This window comes from Oratosquilla oratoria, chromosome 11 (assembly GCF_046742065.1).
Source record: "Oratosquilla oratoria isolate Oo_2021 chromosome 11, ASM4674206v1, whole genome shotgun sequence".
In the NCBI taxonomy this organism is placed as follows: domain Eukaryota; kingdom Metazoa; phylum Arthropoda; class Malacostraca; order Stomatopoda; family Squillidae; genus Oratosquilla; species Oratosquilla oratoria.
In genome coordinates, this window is record NC_134787.1 from 4,936,230 (window position 1) to 4,963,189 (window position 26,960).

The 26,960-nt window shown below is 38.2% G+C and overlaps 1 protein-coding gene across 1 annotated transcript; it reads right to left on the minus strand.

Moving 5' to 3' along the window:
• Positions 1-408: 408 nt before the first annotated feature.
• On the minus strand, positions 409-25,613 carry LOC143029934 (uncharacterized). The gene is made up of 13 exons (XM_076193145.1): positions 25,550-25,613; positions 24,834-25,067; positions 24,213-24,397; positions 21,682-21,820; positions 20,881-21,062; positions 20,461-20,595; positions 12,541-12,675; positions 7,984-8,118; positions 5,833-5,893; positions 4,653-4,928; positions 4,157-4,323; positions 652-757; positions 409-452 (listed from the first exon to the last, which is right to left on the minus strand). Exons 1-13 carry the CDS (start codon positions 25,611-25,613, stop codon positions 409-411), a joined length of 1,863 nt encoding a protein of 620 aa, XP_076049260.1.
• Between the last annotated feature and the right edge of the window lie 1,347 nt (positions 25,614-26,960).

Sequence of the window (26,960 nt, forward strand, 5' to 3'; positions counted from 1 at the left end):
TAAACTGAATGAAATCATCTGGACTAGCCAAAAGAAAACCTATAGAAAGGTTCTGTTCCAGCTAACTCAAGACAACTATATTGAACTGAAGGCCATCACTCAGTCAAAGGAGTTTAAAATATTCTTACTTTATTGATGCGAATGATAAGCGGCAGTTCAATGGTCAGAACTTTGCTTGCAGTCTCGTTGCCATCAATCCAGAGGGCTGACCATTCAGTGGCTGTCCCTAAAACAATAATAATTCTTTTAATTGAGACAACAGTAATGATGGTGCATGGTTCCACTCCTGAAGAGTGGAAAAAAAGTATCTCTGGCATCCTCATACAGAGAACAATGTCTAGGATGAATTTTGGTGTAAGAAGGAAGAAGGAGTGAAGTACACATACTTTATTGTAAGGGGCAGCTTGATTAGTATTTGGCCTTGAAGGTCCACTGCAGAACTGGTAGTCTATCTCATAGTGGATAATTCAGCCTTTGTACCTTAACACAGTGACTTTATTCAGCACAGTCAAGTTGTATGTATGGTGCAAAGTGCATGTGGATTGACCTATTCTCTCTGACAACTCTCTGTCCAACCCCCTTTGTCTGCCTCCTCTCTACATTACTCATTCCAAATGTATAAATGCATATATACATGTAAGGTATACTTACCATTCCCAGCCTCTGGTTTGATTAACATATCAACAAGATCATCCTCCTCTACTGGCTGGAATGTGCTTGGACATTGAATGTTATCCACTGCTTCCTTGAGTACAACCTACAAGGGGGTAGAAAGAAAATATTGGAAATAGATTATGATAAATCAAAATACAATACTGTTAGGCATTAATATCTTAATGGTTATTTTTCCCCCTTGTGTTGGGTTGCCCTTATTACTTTCACTTGTGAAAATAGCCCTCACAGCTCCTCTGGATTAAAAAAAAGAAAAAAAAAAAAAAAAAAAAAAAAAAAAATCAATCTCCTTGTTGTACTAGTAGACTATCTGGCAGAACACACATCAAAATTATCTTGACACCAGAATCTAGAATCTAGACCAGCGTTTCTCAACCAGGGTTTCGCGGCCGCAAAAGGTTATTGTAAAAATGTGATATAGACATCATCCTATCTAACCTATTATTACGATCGAAATACAATGAGAAAGATATGGTATATGTGTTTTTTTGTGCAGGGGTTACTTGAGACATGTGATTTATTTTAAAGGTTTCCTCCTGTAGTTTCTAATTTCTTTAGCAATTTCTTATGTGGCACCTTATCAAAAGCATTTTTGAGGTCTAGAAATGCACAATCAGCCCATCCATCTCTTTCTTGTATTATATCTATTAGCCTTGAATAGAAACACGTTGAGTTTGTGACGCATGATCATCCTTGTCTAAATCCAAACTGCCTCGGATTTAGTACATTGTTTTTTTATTTTTTCCAAGTTCTTTACCCATCTAAATTTGATCATTCTCATCACAAATTTTAGCTACCGTACTTGTAAGAGAGACCGGTATATAGTTTGTAGGATCTTCTTTGTTTCCCCCCTTATATATTGGTACATTTGCTCTTTTCCATTCTTCTGGAACTTTTCCTTCCTTCAATGAACTGCTATGTATTTTGTGTTTGTTCATTCTTGCATTCTCTCAAAATCCAGTTTGCCATTTTATCTGGACCATGCAATTTTCTAACATCGAGATTACTCAAGTATTTCATTATTTCATTCCTTGTTACTTCTATCTCTTTCATAGGGGGGTCTTTCCCCTCTCACTCGACATCTCTAAGTTGTATGTTCTCTCTTGTAAACACTGATTTAAAATGCTTGTTCATAATTTCTGCCATTTCTATTTCCTCTGTGTATTCAACTCCTCCTTGTCATAGTTTCACTAATTCTTGTTTGTTTTTCAGTTTGTTGTTTACATACATACATACATACATACATACATACATACACCAAAGGCTTTTTCCCCCTTACAAGGGGGGTAGCCAAAAAGAAAAAGGCATAAAAACCATTCCCACCCATTCCATCCCTAATACACTCCACTCCCCTCCACCCTCCCTCTTATCTTGGCACCTCCTGGATGACGGGTCATCCCTCCATTTTGTCCACTGCCCTGGGTCAGAGGCAATGTCGCAAGACACAGCACATCCACAGCAAGGCTGCTTCATTAAATCGGAGACCCCCCTCTCTGTCTCCTCATGCAGAAAAGGAGAAGACGGGGAGAAATCCCTTTGGCCTGTGTCAAATTTTGCTCACACATACTACCTCACCCCCCATCCCCCCCCCACCCATTCCACCTCATGCATCACAACATCATCCATATACAACCATTTTCCATTCACCCCTGTCTTCTGTCCTCTCTTGTCCTTCCTCAACAGACATTCCCCTCTTCCCCAAAGCCCCTTTCACCCCATCAATCCATCTCATCCTTGGTCGCCCCCTCATGTTCCTCATGTTCACTCCCTCCACATCTGCCTTCCATACCTCTTTTACTAGTCTTTCTTCACTCCTAGCTCTACTCTATCCTTCACTCCCTCCCACTCCTCTCTCAACTTCTTCTTGTACTCCTTCTCCTTTTCCTTTTCATTTAAAGAGTTCACTCTAAGCACCTCCCTACCCTTTGTCCTTTTCCTCTTTCTCCATCTATCCTCCACACTCAATTTACCTTCCATCAAAACATGATCTGATATTTCCCCACTCTCTCCCCTTAGCACATGTACATCCTTAACTCTTCCTATGATACTCCTATCTATCACTACATAGTCCATTAATGCCTTATCTACCACCCTTCCATCCACCACCCTCTCCCATGTGTATTTATACTTGACTTTCTTCCTAAACACTGTATTTGCTATCATCAACTCTCTTTCTAGACACATCTCCACCATCAACTCTCCACTACGATTCTTTCCTGGAACTCCACATTTCCCAATCACTCCGTCAATTGGTTCATTTCCTACCCTAGCATTAAGGTCCCCCAGTACTATTACATTGACATTTCTCCCTAAGCCCTCTATACACTCATTTAAATCTATCCAAAAAGCCTCCCTTTCTTCTACACTCTTCTCATTATCAGGCCCATATGCACTTACAAAAACCCATATCTCCTTTCCTAGTTTCACCTTCATCCACATTATCCTTGAGGAAACCTCCTTCTACTCCACTACACATTTACTTATCTCTTCACTTACTAGTATAACCACCCCTTCTCTCCCTCGCCCACTCTTCACTCCTGATAACCTCCCTCTTACACTCGCCCTTCCCTTTCAGCTTAGTTTCACTCAATGCCAACACATCCATCTTTCTTCTCACGAACATACTACCTATTTCTTCCCTTTTACTCTCATCTGTACCACATCCACGCACATTAAAAGACCCAAACCTTAGGGTGCTGGTTGGAAAACTCCCAGACCCTCTTATGCCTTTACATTTTTAGGAATGTCCCCTGTGGGTCTACAGGGAGAAGGATGCCTGGTCCCAATCCCCATCCCTTTTTTTTTTGCCTCTTACGATCCAAGTGGAAATACTTGGTGGCAGTATTCTTTTGCCCCCACCACAGGGTAGGTAGGTAAAAAAGGAAATGAATATTCAGAGAAATTGTACAGGACAGTAACAAGGGGTTGGGGGACAGCATAACAGAGGGACAGTCATAATATAAAAGTGTCATAATTTCTCTATGAACAGAGTTTTTCTCTATCACAGACAAAATGATGTGTGGCTCTGATCTGTAGGGGTGCCCCATATAGACCCTAAAGTATCAAATGCATGCTACTTTGCCACAATAACATGCAGCCAATACCCCAGATGGGGATATATATATATATATACATATATTGAATACTTGACTGTGCATCATTTTATCTCTAGACAAGGATATTATTTATAATGCCATGATGGGCATCTTAGAGGACTGCTCCACAGCTTTTCCTATATAGTCCCCAATTCCAAATTGTTCAGCATTATATGTAGACATATTTCACCAAATCTTTTACTCAGGAGAGGCATCTGATAAGTGTGTGAATTTTTGACAGTTGGATTAAATGAATCTACCTCTGAGGCTCGAACATTTGAATGGGTGTCATCTTACTGAATTGGAAGAAAATTGGGTGTGATTATTATATATTAAGAGAAAGAAATCACAAGCATAGCTGCTTTCCTGTATTGTGATTAGGTAAATACCTGTAACATCCATTCTGCTTCAGACACCTCATTCGAGGCTTTTAGTACAATGATATGGTCACCAACTTCCGCCTTAGTTAATATACACTTGATCAGCTTACTAGGTTGTGAGGGCTTTTTCTCTGGGATTAGCGGTTCTGTTTTCAAGTCCCACTCCTCCTTGTGAACTGTAGAGAAAGAAAAGGTGGTAACATTTCATATGATGAGTTCTACAAAATTTCTTCTGCTTTGTAACACACACTCATTTGATCAAAGGGTTGATTCAGGATAAAACAAAATCTCTATCAATCAAGGCCTTGAACCTCTTCTTTAGTTAAATTAAGTTGTTTGGCATTACCCAGATAAAGATATTTGGTGACCCAGACCTAAATGGGATGCTAATTCAATCAATCAAGACCATATTCAGACCAACATCCACCTATCCCTCAATTAGTCCATAATAAATGGTTGGTTTGTATGTAACACTAAATGGCTCAAAAGCAAAATGACAAAATACCTTGTGCTCCTTCCAATGAAATAGTTAGGTTGAGTTTCCAAGGTGGATAAAGAATTTGTTCCATGGCACTGAAATTGCAGGAGATCTCGCCAGGGGGTAGAGCCTTTGGTGAATCACATGTGAAGGCCCATTCTTCTTGGAGTAAAGGGGGTATGACATGCAAAGTATCATTAAGCCTCTGCTCGCTCACCAAGTTGTAGATTTTGCCAGTCAATGGGAAATGGCCGGGGGATTCTGTGGGCATGGTTACCTCATACTTGAAGTTTTGGCCGGAATCTGAGGGAGACATCAGTCAAACATCAGCCTTCAATTTGTTTCTATACTAATGAGAAGGGAATTTGTCTTTATTTAATTATACCCTTCCTTTGTGTGAAAACAAATAAATAACTTTAACACTACTCTTGAGTTCTGTCTGTGGCCCTTAAAAGGTACCTTTCTCATCCCACTACACGTAGATTATATATAATTATCAAAAGTAAAGCACATAAAGTATATCTTACATATAATTTAGCTTCCTCTATTTCAATTGTGAAAAAGATTGTTAGCTTTACCTGGGAATTTGTTAAGAATCCACGAAACTGGAGGGGATGGGTTGCTATGCACTAATGTGGCATTTACCCAAATTGACTGAGTGATTGAATGGTTGTTAGTAAATGTGTGGACATCTTTTTCATAATTATACTTGGGTAGGAAGTATCTTATTGTGTATGTAGTGGGTGTGTGATTTTATTTGGCCAGCCCTTCCTCATAAGGAGAGAGGGCTCTTTGTTTAAAGACTTTATCTGCATTTACAGTATTATATGAGAAAAAATGTCTTTTGTCATGTAAGCAAGCACTATATGGCACACAAAATTTAGTTATTTATTATAGGCAGTAGTTAGGATTTGGTAATCTGCTGAACATGCATAGAATGATAAACTACACAAAGGAAGTAACATACCTTTTCTGGGAAGAAATGTCCTATAAATGATGTTGTGAATATATATGGAACTAACAACACAACATATACATACCATAAGGATGGGATACCCTAAGCATCAATGAAAACAATTGATGGTTACATTATCAAATTGTTGAGTAACCTGTCAAAATGTTGGATGGAACCACTTTGATAGTCTTAAAATGAACAGCTTATACATCTGTGCAATCTTTGGGGGTAGACAGTTTTGTTTTAACTCACCCACAATGAAGCCATGAATGATGGTACCAGTCTTGTTGAACATGAGTGCCACTGGGGTGCCCTGCAGAAAAGAGGAACACAGGCAACATGTTAATGTTGGGAGTGCCTCATCTCACATTCATGATCTGACCATGGCTTCAGAACTTATACTACCTTTAGACAAAAAAAGATAATAGTATGGTCTTTGCTTAGTCCCTGCCCCTCTCAGTGCAGAGAGGGTTTCCCTTAGCTGAATGAAATCACCTGGCAGAACCACTAAAATTATGAAATTAAGTAAAATATTTAAGTTGCAAACAGTGAAAAGATTAATCAGAATATGCTCAAGATAAGTTTGATACTTTCAACTGCATAAAATCAAGTCACTTAGCAAAAGTTACAATAACCATTAAGGTCATAAAATGAATTGAAAAGATTAATCAAGATATGTTCAAGATCTGTTTAATCTTTTTTTAACAGAGGGACTTTCCTCCAACTGAGTAAAATTGCCTGGCAGCAGCAAGAATAAACACTAAGTATAAAATTCAGTAAAAAGATGAATCAATATATATTTACTCCTTTCATTGCAGAGAAAGCCTCCTTAAGCCACTTAAATCACTTGACAATTAGATTGCATACAATTAAGAAATCTTTACCTGAAATTCCAAAATCGGAAAGGTTTTAGCGAGAAATCGACAATTTCAGAAAGTGTTTCAAAATTAAACTACAGCTCATACTGCTGTATAGGATGAAAAACAAACAGTGTGTGTGAAATAATGAATAAACAACTACAATAACTAAATGTATGTCTTTTTGATCACTTACCTGATTTCTGTGGATTCCCATTTCTCTGGTTGGTTCTGCTTCACTTTGTAATCCCCCAATGCACTTACATCTACCTTACATAAAACCACTACCTATAATAAATCTAATCCTAGTAAAGTTCCATTTGCTTCCCCTCGTTCCATACACACACTACACGAACCCCTTTGTATGCCCTCGGTGCTCCTTCTTACACCGTGACTTTTTTTACCCCAAGCCAAGGGTGCCAATTGCGCACCCTGATCTGCACCACATTCACTCTACACTCTCCCTTGATCTCGAGATCAACCTATTCTCAGTCTTCTTCATCTCCTTCATTTCCTACTTCATAGTCCTGCAGCCATCTTGGAGGATGTCTGTCACACTGGGGTCTCTGGGTTGTCTCTCCCTCATTCACTGCCACATCATGACTCTCTTCCTCATTCTCTCTGTCACTCACCACACGACAAAGATCCAAGATATGTCGTGGCACTCCCTCAACAGAGATGTTGTACTGTGAATTTACCTCCGTCATAATCCCCCTTGTCCACTGTGATGTGCACTTACCATCCTTTGGCTTCACCCATATCTCCTCCCCCACCTGTACTAAGGCAGGGCCTTCTTTAGGATTGGCTGGTAGCCCTGGCTCTACTTGGGGATGTCGCCAATCATATTTGAATAAAACTCTCTATGGAATTGAGCCTTGGCCTGACCTAGGGGACATATTATAACAAAAGACTGCCTCCATGAGTGGTATTAGCACCCTCTCGGCAATGGACTTAGTCATGCGATGGTGTCATTCTACTATTGCTGCTCAGCTGGTAAGTAGCCCAAAAGAAACTGTCTCATGCTCCAGGTGTCCAGCATTTCTTTCAGCACCCCCAACTGAGATGTGGTACTATTATCCATCATGAGTTCATCCACTGGATATAATTCATAATTATTAGGTAATCACATGCTATAGCCAAAAATCATTTGCAGTAAAAGTTACCATTTTGCTGCTGTATTTATCTTATATAATCTACTTTGGCTGACACCAGGTGATTAAATTCAGTTATGGTAAACCTCCAGTACTGAATGAGTTAGTTCATCAACCTTATAACATAGTGTCTTGTATAATTTCTTCAAGTGTTACTGGAGTTTGAATGACATGGGACAACACACTCTCCACAGGTGGACTCATCCATGTCAGACCATGCAGATGAACACAGTAGTAATAAGAGGTCACCCTCCTGGCATAGCTGATCAATAGTCTGATGTTTCCACATAACTTCATACATCAATTAAAGTATAATAATTGTTTTATTAATATTGAGCTCTTGGGACATTGTTCCAATAATTTACACACCCAAAACACCTTGATCAAGTTCTCACCTTGGTTATGGATTTGTTAAAGCTGACCTCTTCAGCAAAGCGCAAAATAAATTCTTCAGGATAGATTTCAATGGCCACTTGGCACCTTGTGACCAGTCTTGGCAGTGTGGAAATTATTTCACCATTCACGAGTACCTGTGTACATACATACTGGGTGAGTGCTCTGCATGCACATGGTTAAAGGGTGTATTCTATATCTATAATAATTTCAACTAAATGTACTCCTCTAGTTAAAGTTTAGAACCTAGTCAGATTTATAAGATCCCATTGTTATTATTTCTCCCAGATTTAACAAAAACTATGATATGTGTCAAGCTCATTTATGAGGGAATGGGCCTATGGCATATGTAAATACATATACCAAAGGCCTTTATTCCACTTACAAGTAGATGATCAAGTCAAAGCATACACCCACTTTCCACCCATCTCACACCTATCTGAAAACCCATTTGGTCTCCTTTCCATTTTAGCACCTCAATGCTGAAGGGCAATCCCTGTCCCTTGCCTCACTGTGAGAGTCAAAGTCAATGAAACAAGAAATAGTACTCCTAAAGCAAAGCCCAATAGCCAGAACTGATATTTCCCCAATGCTTCATCATATTTCATCCCTATCCCCTTTCATCCACTCAAAAAATTTATAGAACAGACAAGAGGAACATCCCTTTAGGCTATGTCATTTCCTCATTCATTTGCAACCAATCTCCATTCACTCCTATGTTATAGGTATAGGTGTAAATTACCTCTTCACTGGTTATATAGTCAAATATCTTAATGTACACAGAGTGAGAGTGAGAGACAAGGAAGACTGTAGGTTGATTTAGATACCATATATGTCTGGAGCCAAGAGTGGAAGATAAATTACAATGCCAGATAAGGCAAAGTATTGGAAATGGATGCCAGTTCAATCAATCAATTAATCAATCAGTCAAACTGTTGCCCCTGGTCTTTCATGCAGAAGACCCACAGCCTTCAGATACCTGGCAACAGCCTCCAGACAAGTTCACAAATCACTCAGGGAAGGTATATTGTGTTGTTGTCTAGATATTATTAGTGTGGGGCATTGTAGTGTTCTGTGTCTTTTGTGTGGTGGGTGCATATGGGCAGTTTGAATCTGTGGCCAGGTCTATTTCTCTGTTGATAATGTTTCAATACTGGATGGTGTCCTAAGTACAATTGCGCCAGTTTGGTTCTTATCAGATGTGTGAGGGTTTTTAATCTGTAGGAATTTCGTCTGGGGGTTGTTGGTGATATATTGAGCTTGGTGGTCTGTCTTGAAGGACTTGTTCAGTGATCTGAGTGTGTGTGAGTTTTGTGTGGATGTTTTGTGTGGTATAGGTGGTAGATTGTTGTTTAAGTAGTATGTTGCTGGTCTATCTTTTATTTTTGTTCTGTTGGTGGTGTTTGTGAGATGTAGTGTAACGGTTGAGTGATGCTCAGGGATCTAGCATAAAATTGTGTTCCTGTCAATTCCATGTGGTGTTCTATGGTTTCTGTATGTAGATGTCCAGTAAGGGTAGTTTTGATTTATTCTGTTATTACTCTTAGTATTCCATTCTATAAAATTTGAAAGTTGTTTGTGTTTGTCTTGCTAACTGTTGGTAACCATGCTATGGAAGCGTATTCAACTAAGCATTTCAGCTGCTTTGACCCATCGTTTTTCGCTCATATTTCCGAAATAACCATTCACATCAGTATAATATATTAGCACAGCCTAATTCGCACCCTGCCCTAATTTTTGACGTTATAGTGCACTCACAAGTGTATTTAATTAAGGCATTTTCTGTTGATATTAAGTATGTCGTAGCCGACACCCGTGAAGTAAATCAAACAGGTGAAGTCGTGACGTCATCACAAACTACCTCGTGTATCCCAACTTCACTTGTTCGATTTACTTCACGGGTGTCGGGTACGACACACTTAATATTAAGAGTAAACACCGTAATTAAATACACTTGTGAGTGCACTATAACGTCAAAAATTAGGGCAGGGTGCGAATTAGGCTGTGCTAATATATTATACTGATGTGAATGGTTATTTCGGAAATATGAGCGAAAAACGATGGGTCAAAGCTGCTGAAATACTTAGTAGGGTAGTTCATTTGAATTACTTAAAGATAGTTATTAGAGTTTTTATTGCTTTTCAGTGATTTTATGGTGGAAAATGTTTTGGAGGTTGGGGGAAGAATAGCCCAGTGTGATAACCCTGTAAGTAGACGTCATCCGTTCTTTTACCTGACCAGATGACATCAATAGCTCTCCTTGAGTCAGTCTGGATCATGACTGCTCCTTGCCCAGCAGAGAGGGTGTGATTCAGGTCCTTGGAGATGGTACAAAGCTCTGTCTGTAGAGTTGAGATGCCGACACTCACTCTCCATAATGTGGTCACTATGTTGGTGGTTACAAAAGCCCCACCACATCCTCCTGTGATGGGATCCACAGAGCTGTCAGTGAAGTGCAATGGGCTTATGTGTGGGGTGTGGACCTTATAGCCTCAAGGACAATAGGCCATAACTGTGTTGGATCACAATCAGCCTTCCTCCTGATAAGGTGGAAGTTTTGGAAACTGATGCAGGATATTGTCTGGATGAGAGGTCTGTCCAGAGCTCCACACCAAACCAGTTCCCAGAGTCCAAAGGCACAGATTATGCGCACCACAGAGGGCTTCCAGAAGTGACTGTTGGGGTCTCCCTTGATGTTCAGGGCACTTGGAAGGGAGGCCATGATTTCGCTCTCCCTTGGGCCTCTAAGAAGTTGAACAAGAAGATATGAAGACATGAAGAAAGCCTCTACCCATAGTCAAAGGAAAGTAACTCACATTTCTATTCTCCACATGGATCCATGCAGGAGTTGCAGTCATAGTGCAGAGAGTCTGGCTTTGGAGGACCTCAAGCTTGTCCCATGATTTGAAGAAGATGAGAGCCACAGTGGCATATTTCATTATCAAATGTACTGCTTTAATATTGTACTTCCGGAGGACCTTGTGCCCTGCACCCAACCAGGGCCTTGTCATGGCCCTGAGGAGATTTAATCTCGTCTTCATGGCTTCACAGAGGTGCCTGACCCCCCCAGAGCAAAGTACAGCCTAGACTTTACCCAAATGCCCAAGTATTGGTATATGGGTATCCAGGTGAGTACATTGCTTTGAAGAGTAAGAATGGAGGAGAGTTATACCCACATCTCAGACTCATTGCTCAGGTCTTGGCCATCGAGATCTTCAGTCCTAGCTGTTCATATTCTTTTGAGAGGCAATTGAATGCATGCTGATCCATGTAACAATTTCTTGTCATTGTTATGAATGTCTGTATTATCTTTTTGGATAGTTTAAATTTGTTGACTGAGCAGCCTGTAAAGTCTGATATATTTTGGGAGTGCACTGAGTGCTTTTAGGCCATGGTGGAGGAGGCAAGGAGGATCCATATCATATGTGATACTAGAGAAGGGAGGGTGTGGCCTTCATATTTGTGTCCTGACCAGTTGTTCAGTTTGGAATATAGCAGTAAGGGAATGGGAACTGTTACCAGGTTCTCTAAGACTTTCCATATCTATATTGCCCAGTACTGCTCTCTTCTCCTCTATCATGAGTACAATCCAAACTTTTTTAAGTACTCCCATTATGATATTAACCCCTTCCATACGGTGCCGCACACGTAGGCGTCATGGACTTAGATCTCGGTGGCAGCAGCCAATGCCAGCCGTACGACGTGTCGTAATAATACTCGCATCATAAAATATAGTCACCGCTTATATCGATCGTTCTCTCTTCACCCGTGAATTTTGATAACAATAGAAAATGCGATTACAAAAGAAAAAGAAAGAATGTCATTATTGAGGGGCGACTACAATAAATATTATCATGACGCCTATATGGCAGCCTCGCGAATACACTCGGTCCCCATGACGCCTACGTGTGCGGCACCGTTTGGATGGGGTTAAACAAGCTGGAACTATATATGACTTTAAAATGAGGTATGATAACTGGGAAATAAGAGACAGGACCTCAGGAACATAAATCTCTTCCTTTATGCTACAATGATGTAAATACAATTAAGTGAATACCTGTATGTGTGAAATGCAAGGTTTACAATCAGTGTGGAATTCCAGCTATGATTTATGGATTTAAATGCTGAAAATAACAACAAAAGACAACAAGAGAGCCAGTGTAGGCCTTATGGTCTCTTGTAGTCTCCTTCATTCTTATGTTCTTCTGGATTAGAAAGCCAACTGAAGTGAAAGATATTGTAGAGGCAATGAGGGAATAAAAATTTAATTAAGCAGGTCAGGTTTCCAAGAAGGGTAGCTACTAGAGCAAGCATATTACTGAGTGACTGTTGCAAGATGGTCAGTATTGGGGAAGGAAAATGCACAGGTGGGGAGATGAGATAAGTTTGTAGGGGTGATGTGGCAGAGGTTAGCACAATTGTGGAACTCATGGAAGAAGCCGGAAGAGGCCTTTGTTCAGCACTGGACTCTGTGTGCCTGGTTGTTTGAATAATTAGCTTAGTTCTGTTGTACCTGTACATTATGAATCAATTTCATCATGTCAGACATGAAGCCTTACCTCAAATGTGAAGATGGTAGTGTGTCTATAGATGAGTTGCTCCACTTCAGTTTCAGTGATGTTGAAGCGGGTTGTCCTTAAATCCAAAGGCGTGGACAGCTTCTCACAGAGTGCCATGAAACCATAACTGGACCACTGAGGGTATGAGATTTTAAAAAACAATTAACCAAATCTAAGATTTTGAATTGGAAGGTGAGAAATGAGCCAGAATACCCAGGGAACCATATAGCCTCTTCTAACCCTCCCCACAACACTCGATTCTTCTTCCTTCTTCACCATAACACCGGTTGGTAGGGTACTTCAAATAGTTCGGTGAAAAAGACTGGTGGGCAAAGTTTATGTCCTACATAAAAATTTGAATAAGAAGGTCAGGGTTCCAAGAACTAGTGATTCGCCGACGAACAATTTTGGAACCAACCAACCCCTACCTAGTTGTTTACACAAAACAAGAAGGGAGATACATAATTTGAGTGACCGACGATGTAACCATCTTAGAATTTTTATTTATATTTTTATTTTTCATGATCAGTGACAAAAAATGGAGGGAAAAAATGAAGGACATAGGGAAAAAGAACCAACAGAAAGATGCCTAGACGTAAGTATAATTGAGTCACCGCCTGGAGTTATATAAAAAAAGATGTGCCTGAATGACACCCCAAAGACATACCAAGGTTTGATAGAAATGTTTTTTTGGGGATTCAAAAGGGAAAATATCAATATGTATAGAGAGATAGATATGGAAAGAGAACCCATGTTTGAAAATATAATAAGAAATAGGGAATTCAATGAATTGTTAGATGAAATAATCGAACTCAAAAGTGAATGCAAAAGTATATACAAAGAAGTAGCCCTATTAAGAAAGGCCAATGAAGAAAATAACAGGGAAATAGATGAGTTGAAAATGGAACTAAATAGGATAAAGGGAGAAAATAAAAGATTGAAAAATGAAGATATGAATAGGAATGAAGCATTAAAGAAAGAGATAAAGGATCAAATACAGGCGGTGACTGAGAAAGTGGAAGAAAAGATCAAAGAAAATGACTTCCAAGAAATAAACAGTGAAAAGTAGAACAGGAAAGTAAAAAATTATCTTCTAAAGAAATAGTGGAGCAGTAGGTCAAGGAGAATGCTAAAGATACAGTAATCCAAGTGATTAAAGAGAAAGGTAATTTGGTTAGAGATACAGTGGACAAAAAAGATGAATTATAATCTATGGTATCAAAAAGCATGATGTTCCTAGATATCAGAGAGAAAAAGAGGAAAAAGAGATTGCTAAAGAAATCCTGAAAGAGATTCAAGAGGAAAGACAAAGTTTAGATAAAGATATTGAAGAAACATAAAGAATAGGTAGATACTCAAAAGAAAAACAATACATGCCACTAAAAGTAAAACTTAGGCCACAAATGATTGCAGAGAAAGTACTATCTAAAAGAGCAAAACTTGCAAGTAGTGAACAACACAAAAATATATGGATAAAAAAAGAAATGAGTGATAAAGGGAAAAAAAGGAACTTAGAAATGAAGCAAATAAAAAAAAAAATTACTGATTTTTTTTTTTTCTTTCTTTTTTTTTTTTAAGTGGTGGACCTGAGGCTGAGAAAATGGTATATCAGTAAAAATGAAACAAAGCAGACAGAAAAATATGAGAAAGAAAAAAAAAAAATCACCCTATACGAACATACATGCATACATACATATACCAAGGCTTTTTCCCCCTTACAAGGGAGGTAGCCAAAAAAGAAAAGGCATAAAATCATTTCCACCCATTCCATCCCTGAATACACTCCACACCCCTCCACCCTCCCTCTTATCTTAGCACCTCCTGGATGACGGGTCATCCCTGCACCTTGTCCACTGCCCTGGGTCAGAAGCAGTGTCGCAAGACACAGCACATCCACAGCAAGGCCGCTTCATTAAATCGGCGACCCCCCTCTCCGTCCCCCCATTGCATAAAAGGAGAAGACGGGGAGAAATCCCAACATAGATGGAATTATTTCAGGACTGAATGAACTAAATGACTATCTGGCATTAGAAAAAAACAGACATACCGTATATTTCCGCATATAAGACGACCCTAAAATCCAAAAATTCACCCCTTAAAATTGGGGGTCGTCTTATACTACCATTATAAAAATCAGACCTTGAATTCTACATGAGATGACTTGGTAGGCTAGCCTGCCGATAACCACCGATACACAGGAAATGATTCACATTATGATAAGAACTGGTAATAAAGGTAATTAAACCATATTTACCTTATATATTATTGGCATATCTTTATAGTACATGGCAATTGTTAATAAATTCAAGGAATAATTCTATATTAATGAAATTATGGTACTTTTAAGTACTCTATGTAAACACATTTAACACAGCTGAACAAATGTAAACATTGAGCACTGGTTGCGTTCATAGCAACCTTTTTCTTTCGCTAACTTTTCAGTAATTTTTAAGACTGAAAATAAAAAATTTGGATTGCAGTACATAAAATGTTTATTTATCAATGAAAAAATATATTACAGTAGTTGAACCAGGAACGTAAACAAATAATTTTTGTTAGTTGACGTGTTTTCTCAGAAAATCATGATACATGATTTGCTTTGTTATTTCATTTATTGTGAATTTATAAGGATACAGTAAGTAATTTATCTGGTATAAGGATACAGTTAAGTAATGAGAAAGAAAAGAGAAAAAGCGGAAAAAACAGCTGATAAACGTAATCAAAACAATTCTTTGTGTACGGTAGGTTTGATACATTTGTAATTTAGCAGTCGTCTTATACTACCGATGAGATACATTCATAAAAATTTGCTCTAATTTTGTACCTCGTCTTATACAAAGGTCGTCTTATGCACAGAAATATACAGTAATGGGAAAAGTGGAAACTAAATTAAAAAGTAATCTACCACCAAATACTGTGGGGCAAGGCCTATACAACTATTGGATGAAGAATAGAGGAAAAACAGGGAGGGGGAGTATTATTTTGACTAGGAAAGACTTAAATGTGACAAAGATAACAGAAGGAAAAACAATATACTGTAGAATCAATTATGATAAAAGTTGAAAGCAACCACATGAAAAGTAGAAAATTTGTAGAAGTGTATGTACCCCCCAAAACACACAGGACAGAAAACCATCATTCCAAACTGTTGGAAGATACTAAGTATGAATTGACTTATATACTGAAGGAAAGAGGAAATATAGTAATTATGGGTGATTTTAATTCACAAGAAATATGTTGGAAAGAAATGACAATAAAGGGTGGGGAAGACATCTGGGGCAACATGTTGCTTGATATGACCATTGAATACACAATGACTCAGTGGATAAAAGAAAATACCAGATACAGAAGCAATGAGGAACCATCGAGACTGGATTTAATACTTACGTCAGAACCTGAAATTGTGGACAGAATAGATTACAAAACACCAATAGGAAAGAGTGACCATGTACTATTAGAATTCGAACTAAAAGAGCAAATAGACCTTAGAAGAAATGAGAAACATAGAATAGGAAGACCAATGTACAACAAAATGAATTTTGAGAAACTTAAAAAATTCTTTCATAACACAAATTGAGAAAAATTCCTAAAGGAAGAAACAAGGATGGAAGAGAAATGGAATATACTAAAAGAAATTTATAATGAGGGAGTGACAAATATGTACCACAACAAAACCAAGAAAGAGTATACATAAAGAAGGGGTACAACAAAAAATGTAGTGAAGCAAAGGATAAAAGAGGCAAAGCCTGGAAAAAATGGAAAAAAGACAAAAAAAAACAAGCAAATGGCAAACATACATCAAACTAAGAAACAATGATCTAAAAATACACAGAGAAGAAAAGAGAATCTATATGAAAAAGAAATAATAGAAAAATGCAAGGAACAACCTAAACTATTTTACAGATATGTGAATGGTAACCTAAAAAACAAAAAAGAAATAGAAAAATTGCACCAGGGAAGTTATGAATATACAGAAGAACAAGAAATGGCAGAAATTATGAGCAATCATTTCAAATTGGTATTCACAATTGAGAACTCACCTAACTGTGAGGGAATAGAGAGACAGAAATCTCACCCCAGTGAAGGAAATAACTGTAACAAAGAAGGAAATCAGCAACCAAATAAAAGAAACCTTGATGTCAGAAAATTGCATGGTCCAGATGGAATTGCAAATTGGATACTGAAAGAATGCATAGAGGAGTTAACGGATAAAATATACAATATAATCAAATGCTCGCTCAAAGAAGGAAAGGTACCACAGGACTGGAAAAATACAAATATTGTACCAATATATAGAGGAAACAAGGAAAATCCAAGTAACTACAGACCTGTCTCCCTAACAAATATAATAACAAAAATATGTGAAAAAGTGATCAAAAGTAGATGAGTTAAACATCTGGAGGAGAAAACTATAGTGAATCCAAATCAATTTGTATTTAGACAAGGAAGATCATGTACAACAAACCTGATCTGCTTCTATTTGAGACTAATAGAAATAATACAAGAAAGGGATAGATGGGCAGAATGTGCCTATCTAGACCTATATAAAGCATTTGATAAGGCACCACACAAGAAATTAATAAGAAAAACAGAACCAATAGGTGGCATTGGAGGTAAATTATTGGAATGGATGGAAGACTTCCTGACTGGGAGAAAAATGAGGGTAGTAGTTAGAGACAAATACTCGAATTGGGAAGAAACAATAAATGGTGTCCAGCAAGGATCATTGCTGGCTCCAATCATGTCTGTCATATATATAAACAACATGGATGAAGGAGTTGAGTGTTATATGAATTTCTTTGCAGATGATGCAAAAATACTAAAGAAAGAACAGAGAAGGATTGTGAATCATTACAGTTAGACCTGGACAAAATCTGGAAATGGACTCAAAAGTAGGAAGTGAACTTCAATATCAAGAAATACAGTGTAATGGAGTTTGGAAAAAATAAAAACAGAATATAAAAAATTATAAATTTGGTGAAGAAGAAATAAAAAAAGTGAACTCGGAAAGAGACCTTGGAGTAATAATCAACAAAGACATGACACTGGACAAACATATCACCAAAATAGTCAGAGAAACCTTCAACCTATTAAGGTCAATGAAAGTGTTATTTGACTATTTGGATGAAGAAATGATTAGAAAAATATTAGTTACATTAATAACACCAAAACTGGAATACACACCGACACTATGGACACCCAGTACTAAAAAGAATATAAAAAAATTAGAACGAATACAGAGCAACAACAAAGTTGGCACCAGCTCTTTCCAAATTAACATACGAACAAAGATTATCCAAATTGGAACTACCAACACTGGAGCAGATAAGAGAAAGAGGTGACCTACTGACTATCTATAGATTTATGAAAGTAATGGAAATCCTTGATAGTAATGAATTACTAAAAAGTGACAATGGAAAAACAAGAGGACATGAAAAGAAACTCAAAAAGGATAACTATAGAAAAGATCTGAAAGAAAAAATAGATTCCCACACAGAGTGCTGGAGATCTAGAATAATTTAGATAAGGAAACAGTGTGTGCAAACACTATTCAAGATTTTAAGAAAAAACTTGATGTTGAAAGATACAAAGATGGGTCACCACGAGCATAGCTCCCTTCCCATATACAACTAGGTAAAATACAGTCTGTGGTATATGAGATATGGATGTTGTTCTGCTGTAAGAAGTGAATTGGCTGGAAAATCATACCTTGCAACTCACTACGAGCATAGCTCCCTTCCTGTATAATTCAACTAGGTAAAACTAGGTAAATACAAGGTACACAATCACACATAAGACACAGAGCACCTAATACTACACTGTCCTTCACTGACCCACTCCTGATAGTAATACAAAATTCCTTCATTGATTGACTTATGGATTGAACTAATGGCCATGTCTATTTCCTGGATGTTGTGTGTCTCCTGCTTGAAAGAACTAGAGCAACAGATTTATTGATTGGTTGATTGGTTGACAGTAGGAAGAGAGGAGCAGATGCTGGTTATAAATTATCCTTATATGAAAAAGTGAAGTTGTTGTCATTGTCGTTCCCTAGACTGTCTGTCTGAGCAGTCCCAAAAAAATGGCCTGGGCTGGTTGCTGCTGTTTGGCCCCCGACTCTTGGGGTTGGGGGGGTGGTCTCACAACGTAGACGCTGCGGCTCCAAGACCAGAAAAAGTGAAGTTGGGGCAAAAGGGTGTTAAGGGGGTATGCGACACCTGGAGGTCATTTTCTAAAGTATTTAGAGTAAAGAGCTGAAACTTCTCAGGTAAATAGGTATCCATATTGCCTACATTTTAGGTGAAGCAGAATGATGTATGTACACATGTACACATGTACACATGTACGTATACCAGTGGGCAACATTTAAAAGTGCACAGCACCATTATACATGGACCAATTTGTTTTATATTTTGGCTATGATTAGTCAGTAGGCACACCTAGGGCCGGTCATTGAGTAATTGAACAATTTCCTTTATACTTTTGCATACAGGCATTTCAATTTTAATGTCTGGCAAAAATCGTGAAAAATACAATTTTTTTTGCTCGTTTCCATTATTACTCCGAACTCTTTCATCCTATTCAAAATATTCGAACGATCGGCCCTAGCAGTTACTAAAAGTAATATTCCCTGTAAGTTTCATCTAAATCTAATGTATATTAGATTTTTTATGATTAAAAAAAAGTAGAAAAATATCGAACGGAGATATGGCAACTTGAAATATGAATATATCTGTAACTTGCTTATAGTTTCACCAATTTGACTGATTTTTTAATGGCTTAATTCTTATTATATAATAAGTAAGTACAGTAAAAATTATCAACATATTTTAATTATAAGTACTTTAAATACTGAAAAAATAAAGTATAAGTATGTCACAGTAGTGACGACGCACAGACGACAACATCATATAATTTGCTTTTTTGCACCTTTGGCGGTTTCTTCATATGAAACCTCTCTGCTGGGGGTCTTCAGGGTATCTAAATCATTGGAAAGAGGTTTATTTTCCAGTAGTGGGCGCCTTCTCTTTCCTCATCAGATTCCCCTCGCCAATCTATGTTGGTAGGGCACCCCCTCCAGCATCATATGATGTCCCTTCTTCTTTCTTCTTCCTGTATAGCCTTGATCTTTTTCCTCTTGCTTTCTTCTTTGGATTTAATCTTCCTCTTTGAATTGTTTAGTCTAATGTTGTCCTTTACCTCTGTCACCGTCACAGAGGTGCAGGTGAGGGTGGTGGTGGAGTGAGAGGTGGTGAGATCTTTAGTCGTCTTTGACTGCTTGCCATCTTTAACTGCTGTTTTTTGTCATTGTGATGTTCTTTTGTTCTTTTTGCTACCCATGATGACTGTACTAAAGAGTAATATGTACTATCTAAAGTAATAGATTGCAATGAGAGCTCATGAGACATGCGTACTTCCCTTTTCAGAGCTATCCGGGAACTAACGCTTAGTTTCGCACAAAGTTGGCAAAATATTCTCCCTCCACCTTCCTCCCTTCCCCTCCACAATCGTATTGGCCGTTGATACACTGGGCGAGTGTAAATTCAATCAAATTTCAACGTTATTTGCTGTGCCTGAAGGTCCTAAGTGGCACGCCTCCCTCTAGTGTGGGTTGCGCCTTTAAATCTGTCCCTTTAAACCTCACCCAGGACCTTTAGATTGCGCGCGGCTGGAAAATTATTTGTCGGGATTTATTTCTAAGTGGTATATGAACATTTTGAACACAGTTTTGAAAAATGCTATATCTTGACCAAATTCACCCCCCCCAGGTGTTGCGTACCCCCTTAAGTGGTTCTAAAGAGAGCCAGATGGGACATGATTCTCTGTAATATCTGTCTTGTAGAAACCCAATTACAGGTTCCTAAGCACGAAATATATATTAAATTGCATCACTGTATTCAAAGGATTTGAGATACATACTGACTGGGTGAAGAAGGCACGGAATAGGTGGTTGACCTTGAACGGTTCTCCTTCAGATCCCAGAGAACCATCATTCCCAACAAGAAAAGTCTGGTCCCCTTTGGAGTTGTAATAAGATGCATTGCGTGTGTATAGCTGCAAAAGAAGTTATATCAGTATCTCTCTATCTATCTTTTTCTATCTTTATCTGTCAATGCAATTTTAGCAGAACTTCACATTTATTCTTCTCAGACACAGAAATGATAAAGATCTAATGAAAAGATTTCCTTCCTAAATTGACCCTGTTCTTGTAGAAGGCCCACTCATCAGCTGTATAAAATTCTCTGGCACTGGCTATAAAAGATGTGTGAAACAAGTGTTCTTTTGAAGGGGCTGAGATTATTAAGATTCCTAAAGCAAGTTAGTAGTCCCATAGCTTACCCTGGCCAGTGCCTTTCCTACACCTAGGTCACTCTGAGCAGCACACCCAATAGCAAGTTCATCACCTTCCTCCAGAACCATGGGTTCCTTCAGTGTTTCTTTCTTCCACACTGGTTCTTCGGATTCGACCAACAAAGTGAGCAAATGACGCAGTGTGAAGGTTGGTAGTGAGGATGTATACACTGAAAAATAAAATATTCTCCTTGAAGAAAAAGACATGGGGCATTATGAACGTAGCTATTTTCCAGTATATTACAATTTAATTTAGTACAATCAGGTAAATACAGTGCACCGCAATATCATAGGTGTTCCATACAGGCAGCCAATGTTCAGATTCTATTCTAGATAACACCATGCAATTTTATTCAGCAAAGTGGAGTGTTGTCCAAGACTAAATGGAAAAACTAGTGCACAGTTTCAAATTATTCATGATGGTGTACCATCTATCTCAGTCACAGGGCTTCCCTGTTAAATAAAATCACCTGGTAGTTGGTAGAAAAATAAATTGAAAAGCAATCATTTGTCTAATCTGCTCACATAGTAAGGGTAAGATAGTCCCATTTAATTGAGAAGCCAGTCCATCCCAAATCTGTCCCCTCAGCTGAATAAAGTTTTGAAATTTGCTAGAAACATAATGCCACTTGCACAAAAGGACAGAGTCTGAAACCCAAGTTCAGTACACCAACAATAAGCCTGGAGAAAAAAAAAGAAAAAAAAAAAAGTCACAAGCATATAGTGGAAGTGAATACTTTGATGCTCCTGAGGCAGGGAACTAAAAATAGAAATAAACACAGTACATACTAGTCTCACCATCCCCGGTGCACTTCTGGGCCAGGCTGTTGAAGAATCCCTTGTCCGTACATGAGAGGAGGCATTCCTGGCTGCATATTCTTCCATCTGCACAGAGTGCCATGCCCTCCTGACATTTTGGTGATCTTACCTGTAAGAGAAATAGAACAATATCTATCAAACAAGGTTACTTAAAACAACCGATATTTAGGCTTATAATGCATAAAATGCATAGACGTCATAAATGAAGGCAACTCTGTTAACTTAACTGTTTGTCTGTTAATGTCTTTATCTTAATATACTTTTTCAGCATCCAACCTTGTTACAGATCTAAATCAATATCCCTTTTGTTTTCCTCATGTAAGGATGTTCACATTTATTTTTCCCATATTTGTTTTAATGAGATTTATTTTTTCTAGATAAGCATTACATTCAATAGAAAACTGTTGCATACAAATAATAGTAGCCCATGATTATGGCATGATAAGCATTTGATACAAAAAGCACTGGATATGAGGGAGAGGTCATGCTTGCCGGAAAAAAGTTACCAGGAAAATGTGGTTTTGAATGGTCACGACTAACTTTAATATATTGCTAGACAATTGCTGAGAATTTGCATTCACTTTAACAAGATGCTGGTAAAAGAAGTGTTTAATAGAGAATGAAATGATTAGATTAAGAAATGAAAATACCATTGAGAAACAAAAATCTAAACCTACATTTGGAGAAATCTTAGGTGATGAAATGGGATTTAGTCCACACAAGAAAAAAGATTAGAAAGCTGAAACAGGAAAAGAAATTGCTGGTAGTGATGATGAATGGGATGAATTATACAGAGGAGTCTGAGGATTTGACAAAATGTGGCCAATGTGAGAGGGCGGCTCACCAAAAAGTCACATGCTGTAATTTCTGTAATTGTACCATTTTTAGGATGAATATTCAAGAATATCAGATAAACATAAAGGGATGCTAGACAATGACAAAATTATATATAAAAACAATGAAAATGTTAGAAAGTCATTATGAATCTTAGTCATTTTGATCAGACTAGAAAGTCTGCAAAACTTGATGGAGTTTATTTTTCAATTTAATGAGTGACAGGTCTATATGTCATTCAGGCTCATAAACAAGTAATGCCTAATCAACTAAACGAAAAGGCAGGAAAATGGAAAGCAAGAAAATAATTAACCGATATGTAAGTTGAAAGAAAAGACAAAGAACATGTTGCTAAAGGAAATGACCAATTAAGATGAGAAAGCCATAAATAGTAATAAAGCTTTATGGAGCCAAAATTGAAAATCAATTGAAAAGTGTAAAACATACTTTATAGGATTACCTGATAGTGAGCTTTGATGATAAACAAGTTTGAAAATACACAAAATCATATTCAATATTGTAAGGACATGGTAAAGAAAAATTATGCCCAAGATCAAAATATGTAATGCACATCAGGATGATAATGATATTATAAAGACTATGATTGAAGAACAAATTATCTGGAAACTTAATTCAGGCAGATGAGGTGATAATTTTAAATCTGAGGAATATTAAGGCCAGGAATGATGAGGAACAACATTGCATCATAAATGCATGTACTACTTCCTCCCTCCCGATGCTCCACCACCTCGCCACACCACTAGACACAGAAATAGGCTTGAACCAATCAAAGTGCCAAGGACTGACTGCTACAAAAACAGTGCCATCCCATCCACTGTGCACACAATCAACTCTATGTAAACTTGTACCATGTATATTCTCTAAGTTTTATATCTTTAATCAACTTTTGCAATGTATTATTGTCAGTGTACTACTGCAATTGAAATAAACCTTTTATTATTATTATTATTATTATTATTATTATTATTACTATTATCATTATTATTATTATTAAGAGTAACATATGCTAAAGGTGATGCATTATATACCTTTCAGTGTTTTAAGTGTCAGGGTTTCAGCTACAGCAATAGAAACTTAATCTATTGGCAAATGTCCAAGATTTACTCATAATCGTAAGCTTTGTCACTGTCAGGCAAAGAAATAATATAAACTCCACAAATAAGAACTGTGTAGATTATAAGTAAGTCTCCAATATATCAAAAACAAAGAACAAAAATCAGGACCAGAAATAAAACACACTCAAGTATTGAAATGAATTAAGAAAAGTGCTAAAACATTTCTACTGGAATATTGCTAGAGTTGAAAACTTAAGATAAAGTATAAAAACTTAAATTGGGACTGAAAAATATGAAAAAAGAAATAACATTAATGTACATGGGCCTCCAAAGAAAGATTTTCAATCTACATATAACTGATATCAAGGTTGAAGATGCATGCCAGGGTAAGTACTATCAAGGGACCAAGAAGTCATTTTGTTGACGACCAGGACAAAAAAAAAAAAAAAAATTAAAAATCAATTGTCACGGATCAGTTTTTTGTTTCCTACATTTACTTAAGTGCATGGGAATGCACTTGTTTCTTAAACTCACAAATTAAATTTGTTTGTATGGAAAGGGCATAGATACAAACCCAAAAGAAGGACTTACGTAAATGGCCACAGCTCCTGGTCCAGCAAGGAGCATCTCAACAGCATACAGGGTAGAATTATCCTTCAGACGTGTCCCTGCCAACACTGCCACTGATCCACAATTTTGCAATGGGCTAGGGATGGCATCATCCATTCCTGGAGGCGAAGACGGGGTGGTGTGACCCAGCACAGACTCTGCATCTTCTGCAAGAGTGACAAAATAGTTAAACATCTTTACATGATCTAATGAGTCATATATGATAAATTCCCTTGGGTATTGTCAAGACCAGTATAGCCTCTTATGAACAATTATATGGAATATCTGACAGCATGAACATACTTAAATCTTATCATTTGACTACAGAGGAAATTTCCCCCTCATGAGCCAAGATCACTTTGAGGTAACCAATATAATGTATAAGTTATTAACACTGATGAGAATTTGAAATAGATTTAACATTTTGACTGATGAAAGATATCCCTCAGCTAAGTAGAGGAGCTTGATGACATCCAGAATAATACATTTTCCAAACAGCAACCTAAGTATTACTGATATGATAAATTTTTTCTCCCTGTTGTCGCTAGATTTCACCAGGGCCTTCTGTGTTCAGCAAAGGGTTTCAAGTGACAAATAACTGACCTGAAGACCATGACACCATAGGGAAGACGAGGCTCTCCAGCTCAGTTGGTGCCTCCTCAGTGGAGTTCAATGCGGCCCGGAGCCTAACATCGAAGCTACCCCTGGCCAAGAGAATGCTACAGAAAGCGATCTGGGTCACTTCAACGGCTTCGTCGCAGGAACCCATGACCAAGACAGGTGGCAGGTCATTTTCCACCCTGAGGCTCTTCTCCCACTTGGATTTTGGTTGCGAAACTGGAAAGTAGGGAGAGTGGACACATCAGTACCGCAGACAATACTGAATCCTTTCACACTGTATCGTATTGTATAGATTCTCTTCTTTCAAGCATCAGACAAATTTATCATGCAGTTGAAGAAAGGTTTAGGGGAGGTGCCAACCCTTAGATACAGATAATAAGATCATCTGGCATCAGCCACTACGAAGTCTACAATGTGCAGATCAGTGTTGAGGGAGTTCATGCAAACTAAAACAACAAATAATGAAGTGTATAATTTCTACCACAAGTCACTGGGAAAATCTTGCTAGTAGCATCGTGTTCACGAAGCAGAATGAACCTCACGCTCAGATATTGCAAGTAGCACAGATGCTTCCACCCGAACTGCTTTACAATTTGTTATAAGACCACAGGTGTAGAATATCAATTAGTTTCAATAATACAGCTACTTTAGTAGATGCAAGATGATTCTGCTATGCACCTGAAGGGCAAGTGGCCTACAGCCTGAACAGGGTCTTGATGGAACGTGGCCCTCAGTTGAACATAATATTTTTGGGTTCTTCATTGCGTCAAGATAGATAAATTGTGTTTATTGGGCTCTATAGAGAATTGTGGATGGCTGCCACTTACCCCCCCCCTTGGTCATTTGTGCACAACGATCATAGTTGAGTGGCTTGTGGCTACAACTAAATATAATCTTGCTTCTCTGCAATACTCTAAGTAGGTGTGTCAATGAAACATGGCTATGGAGCGGAGCTAATGGAGCGTTATTTATTTTATTTTTTCCTAACCAATCAGCCCGGTGCAGATAGTAAGAGAGAATGTAAGGAAAGAACAAGAGCAAAAATAATTGCAGATGAAACGAAAAAAAAAAAGGAAGCAAGCATTTGCTAAGAAGTGTATTACTGTAAACAGTGAAGAAGTGGAGGGAGTCCTGAAAGCATAACAGATTGGGACAAGCAGGAAATACTAAACCAACGATGTCGAAAACGCCGCTGAGGCCTTCGTAGCTCTGGGTGATGGAGGACTCTCCCCAGCTTCGAGGGAGGAGGTCAGTGCCACTGGCCGAAGTCGATGCCAGCCGGAATCGACGAGTTCACGAAAACCTCCACCGAATTTTTGTTCACACAGCCATCGAAGAAAAGACTCAAATATGGCTACACTGAATATATAAATATTGATACTAACATTAAACATTGAGGATCTTGATATTCATATTGGTAGTGATACTGATAAGTAAGTACAGTAGATAGATTGTATGATACTGCCAGTGTTCCAATCCTTTACGTCCATCGTTTTTACTGGTCTGGATTTTTTTTACCTGTTTATGTACGTATATATGTTTGTATGTGTATATATGCATGCATGTATATATGTATGTACGTATGTATGTGTGTAATGTAAAGTATGTATGCAGAGTAGACCTAACATGACTAAAGTGCCGCCCCGGGACAAAGGTCTCAGTGACGCCACCCCCCGCCCCACTCCATCCCTCCACCATCCCTCCACCATCCCTTCGGGCCCTTTCACACTAGGAACTAGTGACGGTCACTAGTTGCCTACCATTTACTTTAAATTGAGCCTTTTACACTACGTCATTGCAATTGCCCGGGTGCGCAACAGGCTATGGGGCTGTTGTCCGGTCCGGTAACAAGTGACCGTCACTCTGGCAGTTGCCCGTCCCCGAGCGTCTTTTTTTTCTTCTTGACCGATCAAAGCCAACAGAAACACCTCCTCCCTTGATGCAATTCATTCAACTAATGAGAATATGAGAAAGGATTCCACAACGCGGTGACAGTCCACTGGTTTGCTTTGCAGTTGCCCGAGACTTACAACACTAGGCAATCTAAGTGACCGCTACTTAGAGACGGTCACAAGTTTTTGCCTAGTGTGAAAGGGGCCTTACAGCCTG

Coding starts and splice junctions, on each gene's coding strand:
- LOC143029934 (XM_076193145.1), bottom strand. CDS start 25,613: ATGAAGAACCCAAAAATATTATGTTCAACTGAGGGCCACGTTCCATCA. Junction 21,063..21,681: donor CACCGGGGATGGTGAGACTA/GTATGTACTGTG, acceptor TTTATTTTTCAG/TGTATACATCCTCACTACCA. Junction 4,324..4,652: donor TTCATTGGAAGGAGCACAAG/GTATTTTGTCAT, acceptor CTTTCTCTACAG/TTCACAAGGAGGAGTGGGAC.